Source organism: Bufo gargarizans, chromosome 10 (genome assembly GCF_014858855.1).
Source record: "Bufo gargarizans isolate SCDJY-AF-19 chromosome 10, ASM1485885v1, whole genome shotgun sequence".
Classification (NCBI taxonomy): Eukaryota; Metazoa; Chordata; class Amphibia; order Anura; family Bufonidae; genus Bufo; species Bufo gargarizans.
In genome coordinates, this window is record NC_058089.1 from 25,175,721 (window position 1) to 25,198,001 (window position 22,281).

The following is a 22,281-nucleotide window of genomic DNA, read 5'->3' on the forward strand; positions in this document are numbered from 1 at the left end:
TGCTGTATGGGATAAATATTTTAATATTTTAATAATACAAAAATAAAAATACTGGGCACTCTCACTCTATGTGAAACCATATTATTTATTGACACAAAAACAATGACATATAATATTCTATATTTGTATTAAGACGTACTATAATCAAAAACTGGAGATATTTAAAATACTAAAAATGCTAAAAATGTAACTTAATACACAATTAATATCACATATGACAATATAAATCTTCTGAGGTATAATAAAATAAGGCTCCGTATAAGCTAATATACCATCCATTTGAGTGCTACTTTGTACAAACCGGATTCCAAAAAAGTTGGGACACTATACAAATCGTAAATAAAAACTGAATGCAATGATGTGGAGATGCCAACTTCTAATATTTTATTCAGAATAGAACATAAATCACGGAACAAAAGTTTAAACTGAGAAAATGTACCATTTTAAGGGAAAAATATGTTGAATCTGAATTTCATGGTGTCAACAAATCCCCAAAAAGTTGGGACAAGGCCATTTTCACCACTGTGTGGCATCTCCCCTTCTTCTTACAACACTCAACAGACGTCTGGGGACCGAGGAGACCAGTTTCTCAAGTTTAGAAATAGGAATGCTCTCCCATTCTTGTCTAATACAGGCCTCTAACTGTTCAATCGTCTTGGGCCTTCTTTGTTGCACCTTCCTCTTTATGATGCGCCAAATGTTCTCTATAGGTGAAAGATCTGGACTGCAGACTGGCCATTTCAGTCCCCGGATCCTTCTCCTACGCAGCCATGATGTTGTGCTTGATGCAGAATGTGGTCTGGCATTATCTTGTTGAAAAATGCAGGGTCTTCCCTGAAAGAGATGACGTCTGGAAGGGAGCAGATGTTGTTCTAGAACCTGAATATATTTTTCTGCATTGATGGTGCCTTTCCAGACATGCAAGCTGCCCATGCCACACGCACTCATGCAACCCCATATTATCAGAGATGCAGGCTTCTGAACTGAGCGTTGATAACAACTTGGGTTGTCCTTGTCCTCTTTCGTCCGGATGACATGGCGTCCCAGATTTCCAAAAAGAACTTCGAATCGTGACTCGTCTGACCACAGAACAGTCTTCCATTTTGCCACACTCCATTTTAAATGATCCCTGGCCCAGTGAAAATGACTGAGCTTGTGGATCTTGCTTAGAAATGGCTTCTTCTTTGCACTGTAGAGTTTCGGCTGGCAACGGCGGATGGCACGGTGGATTGTGTTCACTGACAATGGTTTCTGGAAGTATTCCTGAGCCCATTCTGTGATTTCCTTTACAGTAGCATTCCTGTTTGTGGTGCAGTGTCGTTTAAGGGCCCGGAGATCACGGGCATCCAGTATGGTTTTACGGCCTTGACCCTTACGCACAGAGATTGTTCCAGATTCTCTGAATCTTCAGATGATGTTATGCACAGTTGATGATAATAGATGCAAAGTCTTTGCAATTTTTCGCTGGGTAACACCTTTCTGATATTGCTCCACTATCTTTCTGCGCAACATTGTGGGAATTGGTGATCCTCTACCCATCTTGGCTTCTGAGAGACACTGCCACTCTGAGAAGCTCTTTTTATACCCAATCATGTTGCCACTTGACCTAATTAGTGTAAATTGGTCTTCCAGCTCTTCGTTATGCTCAAATTTACTTTTTCCAGCCTCTTATTGCTACTTGTCCCAACTTTTTGAAGATTTGTTGACACCGTGAAAATTTGAATCAACGTATTTTTCCTTTAAAATGATACATTTACTCGGATTAAACGTTTGATCTGTCATCTACGTTCTATTACAAATAAAATATTGACATTTGCCATCTCCACATCATTGCATTCAGTTTTTATTCACAATTTGTATAGTGTCCCAACTTTTTGGGAATCCGGTTTGTAACTTATTAGTGTCCTCTGTGGATCCTATACATCTCAGAGTTCACGTCCCCTCTGAAATGCAGTGGTAATACAGTCTTATATACTGAGTCCCAGTGAGTGTTTTAAGCGGCGTCCCGCTATACTCGCTGAGCAGCGGCGTCCCACTGAGTTCTTTCTATCGTCAGCTTTCCTCTGCTCATGCTGCGTTTCAATGTACTGCTGTAGTGAAAACTTGAGTAGATGCCTCTGCCGTCACCCTCGGTCGCTCTAGATGCCGCTACGTTATCACTAGGAACCGGTGTCTTACGAGCCTCTATTCACCTTCTCCCACGCCAGTATTAGTTTGCACTTGCAAGATCTCTTGTGTCCTCGTGCTACGCTTTTCACATAGAGTGAGAGTGCCCAGTATTTTTACTTTTGACTTTTAACCCTTCAGAGGAGGGGCGAATCCTCTTTACTGTGAGCACCTCCACCTGGATTTTATCACTCCTGTGCGTCATATACTACTTTATATTTTAATAATACAGCCTCAGATTTTTTTATTGTTTATTTTCTTTTTAAGTCATCGTAGGTGACTATAAGGCTACATGCACACAACTGTTCCGTTTTTGGCGGTCCGCAAACTGCGGATCCGCAAAATACGGAAGCCGCCTGTGTGCCTTCCGCAATTTGCGGAACGGAACAGGCAGCCCATTGTAGAAATTCCTATTCTTGTTCGCAAAATGGACAAGAATAGGACATGCTATATTTTTTTGAGTGGCCACGGAACGGAGCAACGGATGCGGACAGCACACGGAGTGCTGTCCTCATCTTTTGTGGCCTCATTGAAGTGAATGGGTCTGCACCCGAGCCGCAAAAATTGCGGCTCGGATGCAGACCAGAACTACGGTCGTGTGCATGAGGCCTTTCAAACAATCATTAGATTGTCAATTGTATGTCGTAATGGTATTTTAACCATTACAGAATACAGCTTTTAATATATTCCAATGCAGTGCTGCCAACTGCGGGTCTGTACTGGAATGTACCGACTCCGGCTCATCACAGCAAGCTTCCTCGATCTCAGCCGGCGGAGGCCTGTTACCACCACAGAAGCTCCTGCATTTTCACAGCTCAGATGCCGTGATTGCCTTTGACCATAGCATCTGAGGAGGTTAAGTGTCTACGATCGCCGTTATCGACAATCGTAGACATTAGCCCCTGGTGTCTGCTGTGTAAAACAGCAGAAACCCAGCAACTATGGCTCTGCTGCACTAGAGAGTGGGCGCCATATTTAAAGACTGGACTTCTGCCGTGTATGTATGGCAAAAATGTCCTGTAGAGGTTAAAACACACTAATCCACAGACAGTAAGCTCCACTGTCTGTCTAATAGCTGCCCAGACAACTGTATCGAAAAGGAAAGTGTCATCAGAAAATAACCTATTGCTTTTATATATATATATATATATATATATATATATTATGTATAGATAACACAGATTCTTCCATTCCCAATAGGTGATATATTCTCTGCTCACCCATTTGTCTGCTTCTTTCTTTGGCCACCAGGTCTGCTCTGTCCTTCCATGCCGTCTGAGGCTTGGTTGCCGGCAAGGTCCCTCTGCCCGTAGGTTGTATGCTCTCTCCAGCTCTTAAAGGGATTCTGTCACCTCTCATAACACAAATTCAGATTTTAAACCAGTCATGCTCCACAGATTACCTTGAATCGGCTTTGCTGTTCTATACTGTAATCCGTCCAAAATCTGAATTTGTGTTATGAGAGGTGACAGAATCCCTTTAAAGAGACAGTGTTTAAGTCCTAATTCACACCAGCCAATGGCTGGCGTAATTAAGGTATCTTCCCATGTGGAAAGGTGCCTGGGAAATAAGTGTTGTAGCATCCTAATATCCTGCTAGGTGTGATATTCTGTTGTCTGCCCGTGTACTGACTTTCTGTCCGTTTCCTGTATTGTGACCCTTCATAATGACCTATCACTGCACACCTGAACATTGGACCGTTTCCCATGCTGCCCTGACCTCGGTCTGCCCCTGACTACAATTTTGCCTGATCCATCGGTGCCTTGTACCAGTGTCTCTCTGGGTCGGCTCTCAGTCGTACAGTGATTACTCCAGGAGGTGGTGGCCTGGTGTTTTCCCCGCAGTAAAGTCCAGATCCCTGTACAATGGTTACAGGGTTTATACCAGATGACGCTAATATGAAAGTAACCTTTAACAACAGGTAATTTTCTGATGACACAGTTCTTTGAAGCTTTTAATACAAACCATTCGGTCAGTAAGACATTTTGCTGTGACTCACATAGATGTATTCTGTAATATTCTCATAGGTGTAATATAAGTTCATTATAAGGCATATGAGTCCTCCCGCTATCCGGCTGTGCTGCTTGTGATTTCTGCCCTTAGGACATATCTTCAAGTAATGTGCAAGTAAAGTCGCTGATCACAGCTGACCTCACTACTGATCACTAGTCTTGGAATGTAAGAATACAGAGTGTACGGTATATGTATAAGAAGCCTGTGGCACTGCATGAGCGCTGCGGCCTCATTCCCAGCATGCCTGCACAGCCTACAGCTATAAGAGCATGCTGGGAGTTGTAGTTTTGCAACAGCTGGAGGGCCGCAGGTTGAGCATCCCTCTCCTAGACCATATGATGTCACATTCATTGGTCACATTATGACTCGTGTTGAGCAAAGTGGACTTCGATCTGAATTTCAGGGAAAATTCCAAAGCCGAATTTCCTCGTGCTTCGTGGGAGCGAATCGATTTTCCCTGAATGACAGTACAAAAATAATACTTACCTCATCGATTTGATAGCGACATGCTCGCCGCCGTCATCTTGATTGGAGATCTTGAACGAAATGACATCATCACGGGCTGCGCAAGACTTTTCTCTAGATCTTCAATCAACATGGCGGCGGACGGCTTGTCGCGATCAAACTGATGAGGTATGTATGATTTAATTTATCATTTTTTAACATTTATTACTGTCAGATGCTGCGATCAGCTATGAATGCGGCGTCTAAGGGGTATAATGACGGGGAGAGGCGCAATCACCGCTGTCCGGAAAGGTGACAGCTCCCCTTTAACTTGGAGAGATTTTAAGGAGATTATAATAAAATTTGTGCAAAATTCATCACAGTGCATCATGAGAGATGCGTTACCAGTAGTGACTGGTGACTTCAGCCAGTTGGTTTGTGTCTTTTGTGTCTTTGTTACGTTTTCTCATAGGAGAAAAACAAATCTGATTTAATTCCATTTACGTCCAGTATAATTCAAGTATTTCTTACCCAGTGGATCGTAAACTCTTGCTCCCTGCTCCTCCTGTTTGAGTTCATTGGCTTGTCACTATGTTATGACTGATTCTGGTGGCACGTCCTGTCTGAATTGTGGACCACTGAAGACCGTTGGTGGTGTGAAAATATAGATTGCTATATATGTTTTTATTTTAATATATAGTCATATAATAACTATAGGGATGAATGAAATGTGTGTCTTTCATGCTTTTCTAAGAAGAAAAAATTTAACAAAAGATGAAATTTATTGTAAACAGGAAGGAGAAATCGGAATATTACAATGCACCATGTGTCTAATAGAGTAGAGGCTGCGTTCCTGCCAGGAGAGAGGAAAACCTGGAAAATTGGTGCAAAGGGACATATAAAAGACAATATTGAGCTGAGAAAATGAGAATCCTCCACAGCAGTGGCCAAGTGTCTAGGAAAACACAGTTGCTGTGATACAGGGACTCCCCCTGAGGGGGAGATACAGAGACATATTGTGCCCCCCCCCCCCTCCCCTTCCCCAAACACAGGGGCAGGGAGGGTCCTGCTTCCTCTTACCTCATATCATCTCCCCCTGACTTCCCAACACAAGAGGAGGGGGAGAGAAAGGGTGAGCAAGCCTGGAAAACAAAAGGAGGGCAGGCAGCTGCTCAAACTTCCTGAGAAAAGGAAAGAGGACTAAGGAGAAGAGACAAGTCACACTGAGAATAAGGGTCTGAAGAACAATGAACCAAGAGAGTCTCCTCCACTGATAAGAGAGGCATTGATCCTAGAGGGGCTGATAGAGGGAAGGTGGGAGTGGGAGGGGTGTCACAGAGCTCTGGATACAAAGGACAAGCAGAAAAAGGAGATTAGGAACACCACAGACTGAGCCAGCATGTCCACATCACTCCTGAGGAGAGACTCCAGCAAGAAGAACCTACAGAATCTACTGAAGTGAGTAAATCTGGCCGTAGATGTGACTATGGTACTTATGCTCTTATGGTACACCCAACTGCATCGTCTATGGTGCCGGTCTGATTTACAACTGCATTGTCTATAGTACCAGTCAAATCTACCAACTGCATTGTCTATAGTACCAGTCAAATCTACCAACTGCATTGTTTATTGCACTCATCCAATCTATAACTGCATTGTCTATGGAACCAGTGTAATCTATAACTGCATCGTCTATGGTTAGTCCAATATATAACTGCATCGTCTATGGAACCAGTGTAATCTATAACTGCATCGTCTATGGTTAGTCCAATCTATAACTGCGTCGTCTATGGTACCAGTGTAATCTATAACTGCATCGTCTATGGTTAGTCCAATCTATAACTGCGTCGTCTATGGTACCAGTGTAATCTATAACTGCATTGTCTATGGTACCAGTGTAATCTATAACTGCATTGTCTATGGTACCAGTGTAATCTATAACTGCGTCGTCTATGGTACCAGTGTAATCTATAACTGCATTGTCTATGGTTAGTCCAATCTATAACTGCATCGTCTATGGAACTAGTATAATCTGTAACTGCGTCGTCTATGGTACCAGTGTAATCTATAACTACATTGTCTATGGTACCAGTGTAATCTATAACTGCATCGTCTATGGTACCAGTGTAATCTAAAACTGCATCGTCTATGGTACCAGTGTGATCTATAACTGCATCGTCTATGGTACCAGTGTAATCTATAACTGCATTGTCTATGGTACCAGTCCAATCTATAACTGCATTGTCTATGGTACCAGTGTAATCTATAACTGCATTGTCTATGGTACCAGTGTAATCTAAAACTGCATCGTCTATGGTACCAGTGTAATCTATAACTGCATCGTCTATGGTACCAGTGTGATCTATAACTGCGTCGTCTATGGTACCAGTGTAATCTATAACTGCATCGTCTATGGTACCAGTGTAATCTATAACTGCATTGTCTATGGAACTAGTGTAATCTAGAACTGCATCGTCTATGGTACTAGTGTAATCTATAACTGCATCGTCTATGGTACCAGTGTAATCTATAACTGCATTGTCTATGGTACCAGTGTAATCTATAACTGCATCGTCTATGGTACCAGTGTAATCTAAAACTGCATCGTCTATGGTACCAGTGTAATCTAGAACTGCATCGTCTATGGTACCAGTGTAATCTATAACTGCATTGTCTATGGTACCAGTCCAATCTATAACTGCATTGTCTATGGTACCAGTGTAATCTATAACTGCATTGTCTATGGTACCAGTGTAATCTAAAACTGCATCGTCTATGGTACCAGTGTAATCTATAACTGCGTAGTCTATGGTACCAGTGTAATCTATAACTGCATCGTCTATGGTACCAGTGTAATCTATAACTGCATCGTCTATGGTACCAGTGTAATCTAGAACTGCATTGTCTATGGTACCAGTGTAATCTATAACTGCATCGTCTATGGTACCAGTGTAATCTATAACTGCATTGTCTATGTTACCAGTGTAATCTAGAATTGCATTGTCTATGGAACCTTTTGATAATGTCTCTAATACTTCATAATGATGATAATTATGCAGTCGTTACAGTTGATTACCTGTAAAGCACGTTGATTCTAATGGTTGAGTATTTTCAATAGACAACTGTGGATATATTAAACTGTTCACAATCAATGGGACAGTCAATTATTTGGAAACCATTCTGTGCTCGTCAATAAGACTATCCGATTGGATCTAGTTATTATTGAAAAGAAGCTAAACTGTAAAATCTGATGGGCGGGTAGAAAAGGCTTCAGGTAATGGAGAAAAGGACAATGCTCCCGGAGTAACATAGCCTAACAGTGCAGTGTGCCTTTGTATTTAATGAAGTGGCCGCCGTTCATTCACAGCAGGGGTAGAATGAATGAGCAGAGAAGGAATTCAGTTGTGAGCTTGGGAAACAACATGTTGTCGGAGATAATGAGGAAATGCAAGGAAGGAAGAATACAAGTGTGGGGACGTGAGGAGGATGTAAAGGAATTTGAAGTGGTGGTCATGTGTTATTGTCTGGACCTATAGGTACTTAGTTTTATATATATATACAGTGTCGGACTGGGGTACCTAGGGCCCACCAGTAAAGTTTATTTTGAGGGCCCACCGTACCATACATTCGAATATAATAAATAATTTAACACGTTTTTTATATGAATTTATAGGCTGGTTGAGGTGCTGTACATTGAATATATGTATGTAGCACAGTAAATCTAATGTGTTATGTGCCACTTGTGCAGGGGGTGGGAGACTCGGGGCCCACCTTGCTCAGGGGCCCACCGGGGGATTCCCCTGTACCCCTGTGGGCCAGTCCGAGCCTGTATATATATATATATGGCAAAGGATACCAGGTTTATCGGGTGGGGCGAGTTGTAATAAATTGGTTGTGGGATGAAGGAAGACCGTTTCAGATGATGTCAGGTTTCTAGCAGTCAAGCCATACCAGAGATGGACTTGTAGACCATGTACCGTGCCATGAAATGAATGGTACTTTAATAATAAATGTAATAATAAATAATAATCTATGATACATCACCATGTGTTATATCTACAATGTGCCCTTGATTTAGGAACTCATGATTGATGGCCAGGGAGAGATGGAGTTACACTACATGGTTTGTTTAGACAGCCATCATCTCTTTTGTCAACCCTCTAAGATATCAATGATAAATGTGCTAGAGACATCAGTGATCTGCTCAGCACTGCACCCTATAATTAGTGTACTTGGAGTGATCAACTCTTCAGTCCAGTGGATCTAAATAATTAATTATTTATCACGGAACCACTGCTCCCAACGCCTCCTAACAGTTAGGTCTGAGCGGCCTAGATGACGGGCAATTTGTTGAAATGACCATCCTTCTTCTCTCAGTCCAATGATGCATTCCCTCTCAAAGTCTGTCAACTGGGAAAAATGTCTTTGAGTGTGTCGTAGCAGTCAACGATCTCTTACCAATAGGTACATTACCCAAAAGTCGCCTCTGAGAGATTTTTTCATAAGGCAGTGGGGGGAAGCACTATTACGCCCTCTTGTGGCAAAACCCAGTTTTTAATCAGACCACACCTGTAATCTTAAATCATATGTCTGAGACATAACTGCATGTCAAGTTTTGCAGTAATCCGACATAATACATTGCTGCTAACGGCAGTAAACATTTTTGAAGCATAAACCAATAGAGTTGAGCTTTGCAGCCGGTACTTCTCAAGTCAGCTTGTTTATTTGGGATTCAGGCCAATGGACAATACTGTGTGATATGGGTGGGGTGTCATCTGGATGATCGGTTCTTCACAAACAGGCGAACTGTCTTGTAGTGTCTACGGTCTATAAATGTGAACTACTTTTCTATTCTATAAGGAAACTTTTTGTAATGTAGTCACCCTGTTGTGAAAGTTAAAGGGAAACTCCAGCAAAAATGATGACTGACCTGTCTCCTCAACAAGATGATTGAAGACTGGGTGGGTTGGCTCTCAGAAGAGCTGTGTTCTTCTTGCCCATGTGCATCATAAACCTCTTGGGGCCTCTAGAGATTCACAACCAGACCTCGTTGATTTGGCTTATTTGTAGCATTAGACCCTAGGCCCGTGGAGGACCTTCTAGTCTTCTGCTGGGCCAGTCCAACCCTCTGATTATTGTACAATAGCATAACATCCAATTATTTGGCATTGCTCTGGCTGGGGTCTGTGGTGGTGAAGAAGATGGGTCAGATGGTGATGGGTCAAATGGTGAAGGGTCAGTCCTGCCCTTTAGCCTTCATCTTTGTATGAGATTCTATAGGCTGAAATCCATTCAACCCGTCTCAGTTGACGAAGCCGCAGTTTACCATCCTACCTCCCTTACGGCTACAGGAATCATTAGGCATGTCTTTCACTAAGCCTTGTAGATTAACACATACTTTACAAATACGATGCCAACTTTTTTGTAAAACGAGGAAGGTTATCCGCTGGCAAGAATCCATCAGCAAGAGCAGTAATCTACCAAAATGAAACAATGGGAATTGTAATAATATAATAATGTAGCAGAGCTCATTTTGCTTTTAATTCTTTGTTGATGACTCAGAAACAGAATAAAGTTCTCCTACTGTAGATACTACATTGTAATATTGTCAGCAGTAAACCTTCTGCATCGTGCACAGCCAGCTCTGCTACATCTACAGTATACACAATATCTGGCTATGAAGGCTATATTCCCATTAGAGACATATCTCATGATGATATCATTATGGGGGCGTATTGTAAACCACCCCTGGTGTTATGGTCGGAGGTCAGCAGGATGCAGAAGCATGTGAAGACAGATGTGCACAATGCCAGAAGTCGCACATTCCTGGGAGTGGATAGGGCGTGGTACGGACACATCTAATGTCACTGCTGTCCAACTGCCAATCTCAATTCTCTATTTCCAAGCCTAGCGTTGGGATCTTAAGGTCAAAGTTAAGGGAGGTGGCCCGTTTAGGATCTTTAGCTCACTGTATTTCACATTTTGCTTTCACAGTCTATGTAAAGGATCCGGTTATTTGAGCCCCGTTTCACCCTTTCACATATGTAGTATTTTTGCACAGGGACACTTACCTAATGGTATATATTCCAGGACTGACCAGCACATCAGTTACAGGGGAAGTAACAAAACTTATAGTAGAAATAAAATTGATACCTTTGAGTCCTCAGTGGTTCTATCTCATGGTTATTGAATGAATATTGACTGGGCAATTTTTGGATTATTTTTCATTGTGTTGTTAATTTTGTGCTTCAGATTGACCTCCCAGTGGAGTGTGGAAGACGAAGAGGAGGCGGCAAGGGAGCGGCGTAGAAGAGAGCGGCAGCAGCATTACCAGCTGGGCGGTGAAGGGCAGTCCCCTGAGGATGGAAATGAAGAGACCTGCTCTCCGTCAGATGAGCAGTAAGTTCAATCCATATTTCTCTGGCATCTTTAGACTCTTAGGCCTCTTTAACACGGGCGTCGCATGTGAGGGCCGGATAAGATGCAGGTGCGTCGCGGGAAAAGGCATGATTTTTCCGCGCGAGTGCAAAGCGTTTTAATGCATTTTGCACGCGCGTGAGAAAAATCGGCATGTTTGGTACCCGAACCCGGACTTCTTCACAGAAATTCGGGTTTGGGTTAGGTGTTGTGTAGATTTTATTATTTTCCCTTATAACATGGTTATAAGGGAAAATAATAGCATTTTTAATACAGAATGCTTAGTAAAATGTCCATTGAGGGGTTAAAAATAATAAACAAATTTAACTCACCCCATCCACTTGGTCGTGTTTCGGATCTCCTCTTCTTTCTTCAGTACTCGGCAAAAGGACCTTTGATGATGTCACTGCGCTCATCACATGGTCCATCACCATGGTGATGGACCATGTGATGAGCGCAGTGACGTCATCAAAGGTCCTTTTCTCCCAGGTCATCAAAGAAGAAGAAAGAAGACAAGCCGGGCAGTGCAAACAAGTGGATGAGGTGAGTTTAATTAATTAATTTTATTTTTTAACCCCTCCATTCCTAATTTACTAAACATTCTGTATTAAGAATGCTATTATTTTCCCTTATAACCATGTTATAAGGGAAAATAATAATGATCAGGCCCCCATCCCGATCGTCTCCTAGCAACCATGCGTGAAAATCGCACCGCACTTGCTTGCAGATGCTTGTGATTTTCATGCAGCCCCATTCACTTCTATAGGGCCTGGATTGCGTGAAAAACGCAGAATATAGAGCATGCTGCGATTTTCACGCAATGCACAAGTGATGCGGGAAAATCACCGCTCATGTGCACAGCCCTATAGAAAAAAATGGGTCCGGATTCAGTGCAGGTGCAATGCGTTCACCTCACGCATTGCATCCGAACAGAAAGCCTTAGGCTTAATTTACATGTCGGTGTCAGCGATAATATATGGTGGACAATATACGGTACTAGACATTTCCATTCGTAAGGAAAGAGTCCAGGACCTTAGCTCTATAGGGATTTTCAGCAGGGATCCTGAAAATGGCAATATCATGGTTCCCATCATAGTCCACCACCCCCCTCACCAACAACCTGACCCACCAAGCCCAACCAGAAATGATGCAAAAAAACTCTCATAAACTACCGCTTTTATCGTAAATTTGTTCAAAAACTTTCCCACACCTTTTGCAATTGCTGCTGCCCTTTAACAGAACTGTTGACATCTATGCCTGACACTGAACCCCTTCAATCCCTGATATAAAAACACAGCATGAAAGGGGGATCTCAGTGCAAACTAATTATTTTAGCTTCTAAGGCTACTTCCACATGTGCGGCATAGCCTTCCGGCAGGCTGTTCCGGCTTAGGCTACGACCACACAACATGGTTGTGATCCGGTCAGGTTGTGGCCATACTGTGGTCAAGAACTGCGTTACCAATTTGCCCACAGCTGCCTTTCATTTAACCAATGAAGACTGCACTATTGGGTCAATCTTCTTTGTTAATGGCCATGCGGCAACTTCAATACCGTCAACAATGTAGATGGACTAAACAGTGCAGTCTTCATTAGTTAAATAAAAGGCAGCTGCGGGCAAATTGGCTGAGTGGTTCTTGACAATCCGACCGGATCACGACTGTTCCTCGTGGTCGTACCCTTAGAATGCCATTAATTGGTTGGACAAAAACCACTACGGGTTGAGACCGGGTCTCCGCCAGACACCATTATAGTTAATGGGGCTGCCAGGCATTCCAGTAGCAACTGGCAATGCCAGATCCAGAGAACTCGGCAGCCTACTGGAATGTGAAAGTAGTACATTGTGACTGCATTAATTCCCATGCACTGAGCTCCCCCTAGTGGACCTTCAATGGACTGCTATGGGGCTGGGGCCTGGGGGGCCCAGCGCTCACCTTCTTTAATTCCTGATGTGAAAACATTGCATTTTCCTGCAGCTGCCACTAGGGAGCTCAGTGCAAACACATTATTACATCTTCTAATTCAGTCAATTGTAACAGAATTAATTCCTGTCCACTGTGCTCCCCCTAGAGTTACTGCAGAAGCTTTGTAAGAGGAAGCAGAAGATTTATCAATGTATTTATGCCAGTTTTCTGGTGTGAAATACAGTGAGAATTAAGGAGGTCAGAATGAGCGCCATATTTATGAAGCACCTGTTCAACTTTTTCTGACATAGAAGTCGGATAAAGTGGGTGAGGCCAGGTGTGACTTTATTCTACTTAAAGGGGTAATCTGAGAAAATATATTGATTACTTATCCTAAGGATCTGCGGGTGGTCTGATACCCGGGACCCCTGCTTGATCAGCTGTTAGAAGAGGCTAGGCGCTCCATAAGTGCTGCGGCCTCTTCCTAGGCCATGTAACATCACCGTACATCGGTCACGTGGCCTAATTGCAGCTCAGCCCCATTCAAGTCAATGTGGCTGAGCTGCAATACCAAACACAGCCACTATATGATGTACAGCACTATGTATGGAAAGCTGTCAGGAGCCCGCAGTGTTCACTGGTGAGCTCATCGGCAGCTGATCTGCAGGGGAGCCGGGACTGGGACCCCCACCGATGTGATAATGATGACCTATCTTGAGGATAGGTCATCATTATCTTTTCCTTAACAGGGTCCATAGACCCTACAGGGAAATTTTCCAGTGGGCTGATGCCCAGGGGGCCACCCAAGCCCTCCCCACGACCGCTGGCCAGGTACATAATATCTGATGCTCTCAGCGTTAATTAATGCTAGGAGCATCAGGTACTTATGCACCTGGCTGGCAGCCGCAGGAGCCCTCCTGAATTCAACTGTATCACTTTCCTCACTATGGTGATAGGGCAGTATTTTATGCTACACTGTGGTGTCTAGTTTTGCTGGGGGCGGTATTTTGTGCTACACTATGGTATTGCTGGCCCCACCTACTTCTGTAGTCCCTGCCTACTTGTGACTTGTTTTGGCACTGCCTACTTGTGTTGCCCCATCTTCTGTCGATTTGGACTCACCTACAACATGGGGCCACTTGTTTTTTTTCCAGGGCAACTTTAAAGGGGTTATCCGAAGTCTAAAAGAACCCCCCTCCCCCCCCCCCCCCCCAATGCCCGGGCCCCTCGTATACTTTAGTTTACTTTATACTTACCTGCTCCTGGGCAACCGATCCCTGCACAGCCGTCGCTGCAGCTAGGAAGGCTCACCCCGTCGGTCATGGCCTGCTATGTGGGAAATATAGAATGCATACAGTGCAATACAATAATTTTTTAAACCTTTTTCATGTTTTTGGTCATTTTTTTGGTTGCATTTTTTCATAGGACTGTAAAAATGCATGGGAAAAATAAATACATAAATATGTGAATAAAAAAAAACACCTTGGGGTGAAACCATGACAAACATATTGATGGTCTATGAGGCATCTATCCCTAGACTTCTGCTGCTATTGCAGGAAACAATCCTCTACTTGATGGAGAAACCTTCCTTTCTCTTGATCTAGTAAATGCCTCTTGTTATACAAGTCTGGGTAATGAGACGGTTAGACAGATTTCTGCATTGATTTTTTTTATAATCACGCATAGTAATTAGGTCACCTCCAAACTACTGTAGGTTTTCTCTAATAAACCCAATATGGAAAATGAACCCAAGATTTAGAAATAATTGGTTTTCTCCTGAAGTCCAGATGGAGTCCATGTATGCTACAGAGAACCCCATTGCTTTATTTTAATTTTTGGGCCCCCACTAATATAAGAAAATGATTTTAGGAGTTCATTCTGATGTAATGAAGACCATCTAATACTACTTACGTAATTATTAGCATGCTCAAGTATACAATAGGGATAGTCTTCCTTCAGAGCCATGAAAAGTTCATGACATCTCAAATGTTTGCATCCAGCTTCTTTCACATGACTATGTTCACACATCCTTACACCATGACGTTGCCCAGTCACATACAGCCCTGTATTCAGTAGACTGAGTAGACAGGACATTGCCTCCTACAAGATCTTCAGATAATTCAAATAATTGTGCCATGAACATTTCTGTGGCTTATGAACAGAATTCCAGGAACAAATGCAATAATATATAATAATTATATTTAACCTAGGGCCTTAGGCATCCAAAACAAGGAGGCGTAACGTGGACAAACAAAGTCCCTGTGGCTCCTTACTATGGAGATGTGGGCATTCTATGTGCCACCTTGTGGTGGTCCATATGGTGTCGTAGTGGCGTTATCCTCCACTAGAAAAAAGGTCTTGTTGGGACAATGAAAGTTCTGCTCCTACCAAAGTAGATGCCATTTGGTCCTCCATACCTTGCCTGGAACTATATACTAATTTTGACAGGTTATATGATGCCTTGTAGAAAAAATTAACAGTTACCAGATTAATGTCAGAGATTGGTCAATTGCATATAGTGCAGGTAGTTTCAAGAGGTCTACATGTATAGTATATGCTGGGATCATTGGGCGAGGGTGACAGTGGAGGTTGGGGTGTCATAAAGGCAATATTCCCCTATTCCTGTTATAAAATAGGCACTTATACCCAGAGAGGAGCACCTTGAGATGAGTCAGCATGCCACCTTCTCTTCCCTCAACTAGCCCAGGATTATCAGTAATCCTAAAAGCCAAAACGCTGTCTAAATATGAAGCACAAGGTATTCATTGACACAATTACTTTATTATGCCCTTGATATTTTTCTTTAGCATGGGGCTAAAGCCAGCTGGAACCTGGGAAACAGAAGAAGATGAAGGATTTAGTGACTGGTCACAGAAGTTGGTGCAGATGAAACAGAAGGGAGCAGCTCAAGCCACAGAAGAAAGAGTGGAATTCAAACAAATGGAAGGAGAACCAAATGGAGACGTAGGAACTACAGAGGAAGAAGCTGGAGGTCCACAGCCAAATGTGGAAGAGGAGGAAGATGAAGGGACATCTCGCTATGAAGCAGTTGAGGTATTTCTGCTAACTTCATTGCATGTTTAGTAGAGGACTAAATCATTTTTACATTTGCCACATTGTTATTACCTTACTCTGTTGCATTTATACTAAGTTAGGGGTCTAATAGCATTGACCGAAAGGTCTCCCAAACAATCTCAAGGAGAAACATGCAAAGAGAGGAGAGCAACCTTAGGCAGGACTGTTGGGTGAGTGGATGATGCCCTAAAGTGTAAAGGCATAATGGTGTGTTATTACATGACAAAGCGTTATTTCAACCCCAAAACATGTTGTATTCACACCAATAAAGGTTTGTTTCAATATCTGTGGAGTCTTGTGTCCCAGCAGCAACTCGTACAGCCTGGACCTTTTTCTGGCTTTCTCCTGAAACACTGTTAAGGGGCACACTCTGATTAAAAGAAGTACTCCAGCAATTTGGCTATATAGTGCAGCATAGCACACTTTTTGTATACCTGTTGTAGTTGATGTGCCATATGTGGTCCTGTTGCTTCGTTGGTTCCTTCTTCCACTATGATATGCTTCTTTTAGTGCAGCCTACATCTCACATGATGCCTGTAACTTGCCAGGGACAGAGGGAGTGCGGTCTTAGACTCTCATCACACCGCACAGTGATAAATCAGTAATAAAGAACTTCTTTTCCTCAGAGTCTGTGTATTCCTATGTGATGCAGCTTCAGCCTGTCTCCCCTGCCTCCTCCTTGTGATCGTTTTCTCTCTGTCAGCACTTTGTACAAGCAGGAGAAAGGGGAAGCAGTGTGAAGCTGCATCTCATAGAAATACACTGGAGATTCTGCACACAGTACACACATAAAGTATGGACAGGCAGTGTGATTTGGGGCAGTTTTATAATTCCGCAGCTAATCACTGTATGGGTCCATGTACTGTATCATTGCCCTCATGGCAGAAACGATATCTTAATAAGTACTGGAGAGACATAAAGAGAAACATAGAAAGCAGGATTTGGTTAGTAGAGGAGATGAGGTTTCTGATAGCTGCCAAAAGGTATTTCATATATAACGAATGCTGTAGTTCACAGGTAGTCATCCACACAGGGGAGAGTGACTAATGTTCTACATAGTAAAGCAAGCTCTGTACTGGTAGTCAGACTGGAAGTATAGGACACTGCTGCCCATAGTGAGAAGGTTGAAAGTGTTTGGATGCAATTAAGCAGGGACGAAATAAATGCGCTGCCAGAATATTCAATGGTAAAATAGCATTATATGCTCTCCTCTGAAGAAGCAATAACGCGAAATGCGTGTTGAGGGGAAGTCACCATTTTACACTTAATCTAAGGTATGTTACAGATAGTAAGGTTCATTTGCAGTCTAACCATATGATATTATATCTTCATCATCCATTGCACAGTAAGGAAAGACTTATAATGATCTAGGGAGACTAGGCTTGGTTCAGAGGCGTTATTGAACTGCCTAGGATGTGTTATGCTAACCCCATATATCATTGCTGTCAGTAACTAACTAAAAAGAGGTAGTCGCCCATACCTTACTTTAATGAGATAGATGCGGGGCATTAAAAGATTCTTGGTACCTTTATACTATCATGCCATTATGGTTCTGTGATTAAATATGTACTATGGCGCTATATGTTTGAATCCCTACTGTAATTATGAAATGGTAACTAGTATTTTTTAATCATGTTTAATAAAAGTGAATTTTAAATGTTGGTTTAATAGCATTATATGTAAAAAATAAATACCATACTTTTCAGAATATAAGACGCACCTAGGATATAGAGGAGAAAAATAAGAAAAATATTTTTCATCAAACCTCAGATGAGACCCCAAATCTTCATCAGACCTCAGATCAGACCCCCATCTAACCTCTGTATCGGATCCCCATTACTCCTTTGACCACAGATCAGACCCCAAGCTCCATCAAACAAACAAAATAAGTAAATTAACTTACCTCTCTTGCTCCGGACTGCCTACTCTTTCTGCGCTCACCACTCTCTGGTCTTCTTCTGGCCCAAATTGCACTGTGACCAGACTTGGCACAGGGAGCAGTAAGTACCAGGGAGCAGTAAGTACAGTCAGCACAGTGCTACACTCACCGTTCCCTGTGCCTCCTGCATACAGATAACAACTTCTATTTTGGAAGCATTTGCACTATAAGACGCACTTTACCCCCTGCTTTTGGGGGGAAAAGTCTTATGGTCCAAAGAACAGGCCCGATTCTTCTCCATGAGGATCATGTGACCTTCTCCTATCACCCCTTTTCTTAAATAGTGTTAGTTATATCTGCAACATATCTTTTAAATTTGCATATTTACTATTCAGTTCTTTATTTTTACAGGTGAATGATGAAGGAGATCCTTGCAATTACGAACACAGCAGCTATGAGGCCGGTACATCAGAGACAATGACCGTCACTTCCAACCAATGGGAAACAAGGTAGAAGTCCTACCTTATATGCAAGCTTTTTGTAACCATTCTCCACTCTGCTCACGAGATGAGGATCCTAAACAAAGGACCAAACCCTATTAAAGAAGTATTCTCTTTGTTTAAAGTTATTCCCTATCCACAGGTCAGGGACCCGCACCGATCACAACAACGTGCACCCGGTACCCATCAGAGCCCCTAAAATGAACAGAGCAGCAGGTCGGGCAAGAAAAACGCTTCTCCATTAATCTCTGTGGGATTTCTGGAAATAGCCAACCCCTGTACTCAGCTGTCTCTGGAACTCCTTTAGAGATGAATGAAGTGGCAGGGTGCATTCTTAACTTGTCGCTTCGGTAATGTTGGGGGCTCCAATGGTTATGGGTTATCTGTTCTCATGATTGGTGGGGGTCCCAGCGATAGGACCTTCACTGATCTAATACAACTCCAATTCCAAAAAAGTTGGGACGCTGTGTAAAATGTAATAAAAATAAAAACAGAATGCAAAGATTTGCAAACCTCGTAGAAACATATTTTATTCGGAACAGAATATAGAAAACATGTTAAAAGTGAGACATTTTACCATTTCATGAAAAAAATTAACTCATTTGGAGCTTCATAGCAGCAACACATCTCAAAAAAGTTGGGACAGGGCAATGCCTACCATTGTGTTTCATCCACTCTGCTTTTAATAAGAGTCTGTAAACATCTGGGAAGTGAGGAGACCAATTGCTGGAGTTTTGAGAGAGGAGTGTTGCCCCATTGTTTTCTGATGTAGGATTCTAGCTTCTCAACAGTCCTTCCCTGAAAGAGACGTTGTCTGGATGAGAGCGTATGTTGGTCTAAAGCCTCTATAAACTGTTCAGCATTGATTCTGCCTTTCCAGATATGTAAGCTGCCCACGTCATAGACATTAATGCATCCCCATACCATCAGAGATGCAGGCTTTTAAACTGTGCCCTGATAACAAGCTGGATGGTCCCTCTCCTCTTTAGTCCACAGAACGCCGACCATCAGCCTTGCCCCTTGTGCACATGGATTCCTGAAGATTCTCTGAATCATTTGATGATATTATATACTGTAAATGGTGAAATATTAAGTCTTCACAACATTTTTCTGAAATTGTTTCACAATTTATTTTTCACAGTAAACCTCTGTCCATCTTTGCTTCTGAGCAGCAGTTTTCTATTAGTACCACTTACTATTCCAGCCTTTAGTTGCCCTTGGCCCAAATTTTTGGAGATGCGTTGCTGCCACCAAGTTCTAAATGTGTTAATTGTTTAATGAAATGGTAAAATGTCTCAATTTCAACATCTGTGAATCTATGAGATTTGCACTTTTTTTTAACTAAAACAGATATGTCAGGTACCTGTTACAATCTGCAAGCTTAAATTATATTTACAGGTAGGTTGTACTGGTAGAAGGAATGCTAATACGACTGAGATGGTCTTTAAAGGAGTTGTTCAGTTGTGCAAGAAATGGGGGTGGGGTGGCAAACTCCCCCCCCCCCCCCCCCAACTTGGCCAGACCTGTAAAGGAAAGATTACTTACCTTCTTCCCGGTGCTGGCTGCCCGCTGCTTCTCCTCCAGGCCTGAGATGCTCCAATGGGCTCCCTTGATGTAACATCTGGTTTGACATGACTGAAGCCAATCGCTGGCTGCGGCAGGGACCGGCTCCCATTACGGTATGTCATGACAAATGTTCACATGATGGAATTGGAACCAGTCTCCACTGTGGACGGTGATTGGCTTCGGCCATGGCAAACCGGATGTTGACATCGAGGGAGTCAAGCGCAGCATCTCAGGCCTGGAGGAGAAGGAACGAGGAGCCAGGTAAGTCATCTTTTCTTTACAGGTCCACCCATTACTTCACAACCCCTTTAAGGGCAATGGCCTGTAAAAAAAATCTAAGTGGCCTTAATGTAGAATTGTTTGGCATTGGAACCCATTTCATTTGCTTCAGTTCCATTATAATTTCTCACTCTCTCTTTTTTTTTTTTTTATTCAAGAGAGTCTAATGATAATGAAGAAGAGAACAGAGCACCAAGTCCACATCCAAGAGAAGAACCTCAAAACCTTGAGCAAGTGATGGAAACAAAAGTATATCAATTCGAGCCTTACAATGAGCAGGTAGACTTAAACATACAGTATATCCGATCCGAGGAGCAGTCAAGTCGATATCTAGAAAGCTAGCTCTTCCCTCTGAGATCGGGCAGAGGATCTCAATACCGGAATTAAATGTTTTTGTTTTTTTTTGCACATCAGGATGCATCCGTTCTGTTAGGATGCGGTTCTGTGAAATCATAACGGAAAAAGACAGATCCGTCACTAAATACATTGAAAGTCAATGGGTGAAAAGTCTGTTTTTTTAGGTTCCTAAAAAAATGGATCCATCACCAGTGACTTACATTGGCCTTGCCGGATCACGTTTTTTTTCTGTTTTTCTGACCGGACACAAAGCCACAGCTTGCAGAGATTCTATGTCCGGTCACAAAACGGAATGCTGCCAGAACAGAAGACATCCTGATGCATCCTGAACGGATCTTTTCCCATTTAGAATGCAATGGAACCCTTTATTTCTGTTATTGAGATGCTCTGCCGGATCTCAATACCGGAAAACAACAACGCAAGTGTGAAACGGGCTTTATTTTAAAAAGATTACGTAGAATTTTCACCTGTAGTTCACACGGCGGGTTTTACCCATCTTTTCTGCCTTCCATACATCTCAATGGGTCACACCGAGAAGGGACATTAAAATTGAGGCACATATGTAACAACAATAATAAAGCCATGTCACGCGTTTCGGGTGAAACACATCGTCCTTCCTCAAGGCATATCGTGAGGATGGGTAATGTGTTTCATCCGAAATGCGTGGGATGCCTTTTTTATTGGCACATTTTGGAAAAAAAGAAATGAGATTGTAACTATTGAGTGCCAGAAGACTACACTTGGAGTTACTTGTTGCGTGCATGAATAAGACATGATAGAAAGTCTTCTGTAATAGATACAAGTACTGATATGTTGGCTGTATTCTTTGGCTTATGATACAGAGAGAATCAGACGGTGATAGATGGAGGTCCGAAGAAGTGAACAGGCAGTCAGTGAGCAGTGATGGAGAGGACAATGATGGCACTATTACAGTAAAGGTCAGCACTGTTACCCTAAAGGAGTTTTCCACTTTGTATCAACCTCCCAACCCTTCCTGACATGGCGATTTTCCGTTTTTACTTTTTAATTTTTCACTCCCTGCCTTCTTGGAGCCATAACTTTTTATTTTATTTTTCTATTCCCAATAGAGAGAGAGGGAAGTTTTGAAAATTTCGGTTCAGCAGCATCGCCGAATTTCGACATCGCTTTCCATTGTATGGAGCGGGTGCAATGACGGGGAACAGCGATCATCCTGTCCCACCCCTCATTATTTAACCCCATTATAGGCCACATTCAATGCTGATCACGGCATCTGTGACTCACGTTCAGCTGCTCAGGGGTTAATCGGGGTAAAAAAACAAATTATACTCACCTCATCCGGTTGATTACGGAGAGGCCGTCCGCTCCCGTCTTGATTGAAGAAAACCCGCCAAAGGACCTGCGGCAAGCGTGATGACATCACCACTGTGATCATCACGCTGGGCACGCACGGTGATGTCATCACATGGTAAGGTCTTCACGCTCTCCGCAGGTCTTTTTGTGTGTTTTCTTCAACCAAAACGGATTGCCTCTCCACAATCAAGTGGATGAGGTGAGTATAACTTTTCTTTACTTTCAGCCACCATTTTAGGAAAAATTAATTAGTTACCACGAAACCCAAGGAAATTCGCCTTCGTGGTGAATCAAATTTTCCCTTAAATTCGGATCAAAATGTTAAATTTACATAGCCTTAAGAGGACTT

The 22,281-nt window shown here is 42.6% G+C and overlaps 1 protein-coding gene across 3 annotated transcripts in view; it reads left to right on the top strand.

Annotated features, from left to right (window-relative positions):
* LSP1 (lymphocyte specific protein 1) overlaps positions 1–22,281 on the top strand; it is a 79,635-nt gene that overhangs the window by 39,605 nt on the left and 17,749 nt on the right. Inside the window, exons 1-6 of one of the 3 annotated variants that reach the window (XM_044269489.1) lie at positions 5,840–6,081; positions 10,876–11,022; positions 15,752–15,998; positions 18,310–18,407; positions 20,402–20,522; positions 21,443–21,538. In XM_044269489.1, the coding sequence (XP_044125424.1) occupies positions 6,023–6,081; positions 10,876–11,022; positions 15,752–15,998; positions 18,310–18,407; positions 20,402–20,522; positions 21,443–21,538 (768 nt within the window). In that variant the 5' untranslated portion in view covers positions 5,840–6,022. Of the gene's footprint in view, positions 1–5,839; positions 6,082–10,875; positions 11,023–15,751; positions 15,999–18,309; positions 18,408–20,401; positions 20,523–21,442; positions 21,539–22,281 lie in introns of those variants that run through there. The other 2 variants (XM_044269490.1, XM_044269488.1) reach the window with 2 other exon arrangements.